The sequence below is a fragment of the Nematolebias whitei genome, chromosome 2 (assembly GCF_014905685.2).
Source record: "Nematolebias whitei isolate Nwh7 chromosome 2, NemWhi1, whole genome shotgun sequence".
Lineage (NCBI taxonomy): Eukaryota > Metazoa > Chordata > Actinopteri > Cyprinodontiformes > Rivulidae > Nematolebias > Nematolebias whitei.
This window is the reverse complement of record NC_056499.1, coordinates 51,485,829-51,490,393: the sequence shown is the minus strand read 5'-3', so window position 1 is coordinate 51,490,393 and position 4,565 is coordinate 51,485,829. Positions and strand designations below refer to the sequence as shown.

Here is a 4,565-nt window from a genome sequence, read left to right as displayed (position 1 = left end):
GGAGCGTTGATAACAACTTGGGCTATCCTTGTCCTCTCTGGTCCGGATGACATGGCGTCCCAGTGTTCCATAAAGAACTTCAAATCGTGACTCATCTGACCACAAAACTGTCTTCCATTTTGCCACACTCCATTTTAAATTACCCCTGGCCCAGTGCAAATGTCTGAGCTTGTGGAGCTTGCTTAGAAATGGCTTCCTCTTTGCACTGTAGAGTTTCAGCTGGCAACGGCGGATGGCATGGTGGATTGTGTTCACTGACAATGCTTTCTGGAAGTATTCCTGAGCCCATTCTGTTATTTCCTTGACAGTGGCATTCCTGTTTGAGGTGTAGTGACATTTAAGGGCCCGGAGATTACGAGCATCCAGTAGAGTTTATGGCCTTGACCCTTACACACAGCGATTGTTCCAGATTCTCTGAATCTTTTGAAGATGTTATGCAAGGTTGATGATGATAACAAAAGTCTTTGCTATTTTACGCTGGGTAACACCATTCTGGTATTGCTGCACAATCTTTCTGCGCAACAATGGTGGAATTGGTGATCCTCTTACCATCTTGGCTTCTGAGAGACACTGACACTCTGAGAAGCTTTTTTCATACCCAATCCTGTTGTCAATTGACCTAATTAGTGTTAATTGGTCTTCCAGCTGTTCGTTATATGTTCAATTTCCTTTTACCAGCCACTTATTGCTACTTGTCCCAACTTCTTTGGGATTTGTTGACACTGTGAAATTTTTAATCAACATTTTTTTCCTTTAAAATATTACATTTACTCAGATTAAACTTTTGATCTGTCATCTATGTTATATTATGAATAAAATATTGACATTTGCCATCTCCACATCATTGCATTCAGTTTTTATTCACAATTTGTTTAGTGTCCGTGTGATATATGTGTGTGTAGTTTGTTCCAGTTTGGAGTAAGCTGTTGAGGGGGAAGAATCAGTTTCGTTGTATGTTTCTTTGCCTGATGAAGCCTTCCGGATCGAAGGCGAAACGTTTCAGCGCAAAAAAAGAAACTGTCCAGATGACCTGACTGAAAAATATTGGATTGTATACCTGGATTATTGAGCATGGACTTAGTTATCTTTGAGAAACTTTATCTTTTGCCAATTCAATGATTTACTCACACTTTCCCAACTGATTTTGGAAAATGTTACAGTATAAAATTCAGAAGAACAGTGTTTTTTAAATGTAATTTTTCTGTTTTGTCCAGGCTCAGTTATCTGTTTTTTTTTCTGTACCAGAGGACTTTCTGCAGGGACAAAGAATTCAAATGGAACCAGAGACTGAAATCAAGGTTTGGGTCCTGAACTGTCTCTTCCTCAAATTGTTTTCAAAATTTGCTTGTACGTTTATTTTGATAAATAATGTTCTGAATACACTGAACAGTCATTTTGCTCAAAACTGCATTTTTTTAAAAAATCTTTGTCCACAAATTGTCAGGATTTTCAGACTGAGCTAAGCAGGAACAAACCCATTGGTGCAGGCAGGGCTCAGAGTCCATGATGTAAAAATAATAAATACTTTAATAGTGAAAATAAATAGCTGGCATGGCAGCAAACGCTTACAAGGCATGTGATTCAAAACACAAGGGACACAGGAGGGATACCAGACGATGGACTGACAAAGACTGAAACACAGACCAGGGCTTATATACACAGACTAGATGAGACAAATTACAAACACCTGGAAGACACACAGGTGGAACTGATCAAGGTAATTAATGAGAGACACTAGGGAGTACATCCACAGGGAGACTGACAGAGGGATACCATCCTTACACAAATTAATTTCTTAACAGTTGTTTTCTAAAACTGAGTGTGCTTTTGTTTTGAAAATTGATGTTCTGGTGAAACTCTCACCAGTGAATGGGTCAATGCTTGAGGGGAAGCGGTATTCCAGGATCGCTCGCAGCCAGCTGGGGATAGGGGGAAGTTTGGGGATTTTAACTGGATACCCCATAAGTTCAAAGTTGAGCTCATTCCCCTCATCTTGTTCCTGTACTGCAGTCATGCCATCCTTGTTCTCCCCTCCTGGAGGAGGTGGTGGAGGAGGAGGCAGTGGAGCTTTGCTCGGGGCTGCAAAGATCAGGACATGAAGTTTAGAGTGTTGTATGTTGCTTGTATAGACAACCTAAAGTGTAGGCAGAGAAGTGGAACAACAAAGAGCAGTAAAAAATGCATAATACACAGGGACACATACCCTGAAAGTATGGGGTAATATGTCCCTTCATAACATAGCTGTAGGTACTTTAAGTGTCAGTTATGTAACCAACATGTAACCAGTAAATACTAGTAACTTACCTGGTAAATACACATCGAACCAAGTGAATAAAAATGGGAAGAAAGTAAAAAATAAAATAAAACAAATTACACCCCCTTCAACAACCCTGACATCATCTGGTTCAGTGCAATAACTAACAAGGACCAAAGTCTTGATCTATTCCACAAATCTAATGTGGGCACATCTGCAGGTGATTTATTTCCCATGAAATACCAGGGGCCTCATGTATGAATGGTGCAAACGCACAAATGGTTGCGTACCCCATGTTCCACGCAAATGTAGGATGGATGAAAACTAATTAAAAAATGTGTGCATTTATATACTCAAACTTTTTCATTCAACAGTATCAAACTACAAAAGCACTGAAACATAAATTTATCACAATATGACTGTTTGTTTTGATGTTTTCTTATGAGTTTGAACATTTATGGATGTATAAATGAATGGATGTATAAAGGAAAGGTGGTCAGAAACTTGTGTGCACATCTAACAAAGTTAAGTCAGGTCCTCTGGACTGATTCTTCTTGATAAGTGTGCACAGTTTCATAAATTTGAATGTTTGTGTGTACATACTTTTGAAAGCTGCACACTCTTTCATACATGATGCTCCAGGTTTGTTGGTGTCTGCTGGCAGAGAATTGAACCCACACTCCCAAATACTAGTGCAGATCAAGCTCATTGCTGGTGGGTCCAGAGGGATTTGTAGTTTTAGCATCTACACACATACCACATAAAAAATAAAGTTTTTAATGCAAAATAATCAGTCAACTTTCTGGAACATTGGTGATCACTGGCCATGTCACAAACTTTTTCTTTTCAAAGTCTAAACTCTGGTTAACTGCAGTATCACATGGTTCGGTTCTGCCATTTTATTTGTTTTTCATCTGTGAAGAGAAAAAGTCAGAAACTGCAAATAAAAGTGGCTCCTAAGGGCTAAAATCTTTAACTACTGCTCTTTTCAAATAATCATGAGGTTAAATTGAGTCTGCAGAGATTTTTTTCAGATTGACTCACGTCTCCAAAAAACTTATTTCATATTTATTTATTTAAAACTTGAAGTACCTCCATTGGAATACAAAGTATTTTAAAACTGTGGGAGCATGTTATGTATGAGGATACTACTTGTAGACAAAGAACACACATACAGGTTTTGGGGCTGTCATCCTCAGATGCATCTGGATCTACCAGTCGGCCTTTCTGGCGTTCTGTTCGACCTTTGAAGAACTTGACCAGCTCATTCAGGCGTTCTTGGAATCCAACGCTGCCGATGCTGGCAGCAGACAACGGACGCATCCTGCAGGATGACAACAGGACAATGAAAGTGAAGGACAGGCCTAATGGAGGAAGCTCACATTGGGTATTTTGTAAACTTACTCATCTGCAGCCAGCAGGTCTCCCTGACTTGACCAGGCCTTCACACCAATCTTTAGCAGCTCCTCATCTTCCTCATTTGCTGAAATAATATCTTTACTATAGACACAAGGACATCATTGTCAGTTTTTGAAGGTAGATTTGTTAGTGTAGTGAACTAGACCTCCTACATCAATCAGTCTCTGAAGACCTTCAGGGGACAGGAACTGTTATTTCATCGATTTGAATCCAGAACACAAATGATCTCATCAAGAGACTATTTAATTGTATCCTGAATTAATCTATTGAAAGAACACTCTTCTTTTTTTTATTATCATTAATATTTTACAATATCTTGATAATCAAAAGTGTGTTCAGTTCATACCATTTCTAATGTTGAAGTAAACTACTCATTTAAATCAACTGTGAAACAGTATTAATGATTTTTAAACCTCATTAGACTTAGATCATACAAGTTAAATGTCTATCTACAAAGTAATTGTGCATTTTACTCTTCTGTCTGAATGAGGAGTGGAGTTGTAATGTCTGTCAAAAGTCAGAGAACAAGTTATGAGAATGAAGTGCCTTGTTTTAAAACTCTCAGACAGTAAATAAGAAACTGGCGCCTGCAAGTCTCTCACTTCTTCAAAATATTTTCCTGTCTGTTACTAACCGTTCTTAAAAACATGTCTGCTGTCTGTGACTTCTAATAACCCTCTGACATAACTAAAACTCCACCCCTGCTGGTTGTGTTAACCAATCAGGAAGTACCAAGTAACAGGAAGTGGATACCCTTTAAAAGTCAACATTTACTGGAACTTGAGAGTTTTTACTGGAACTTTCAGTCTTACTGGAATTTTCAGTCTTAATGGAGGCTAAGGTCTAACAGTCTCTACTCTAATAGCTGATGGATTTTGGACCATGAGCCAAT

The 4,565-nt window shown here is 38.6% G+C and overlaps 1 protein-coding gene across 1 annotated transcript in view; it reads right to left on the bottom strand.

Moving 5' to 3' along the window:
• The window catches only part of cngb1a (cyclic nucleotide gated channel subunit beta 1a), a 48,479-nt gene extending 44,902 nt beyond the window's left edge, over window positions 1-3,577 (bottom strand). The window contains exons 1-2 of the mRNA XM_037694784.1: window positions 3,430-3,577; window positions 1,864-2,079 (exon numbers count right to left, since the gene is read on the bottom strand). Of these exons, the coding sequence (XP_037550712.1) occupies window positions 1,864-2,079; window positions 3,430-3,577 (364 nt within the window). The remainder of the gene's footprint in view (window positions 1-1,863; window positions 2,080-3,429) is intronic.
• Window positions 3,578-4,565: the final 988 nt, after the last annotated feature.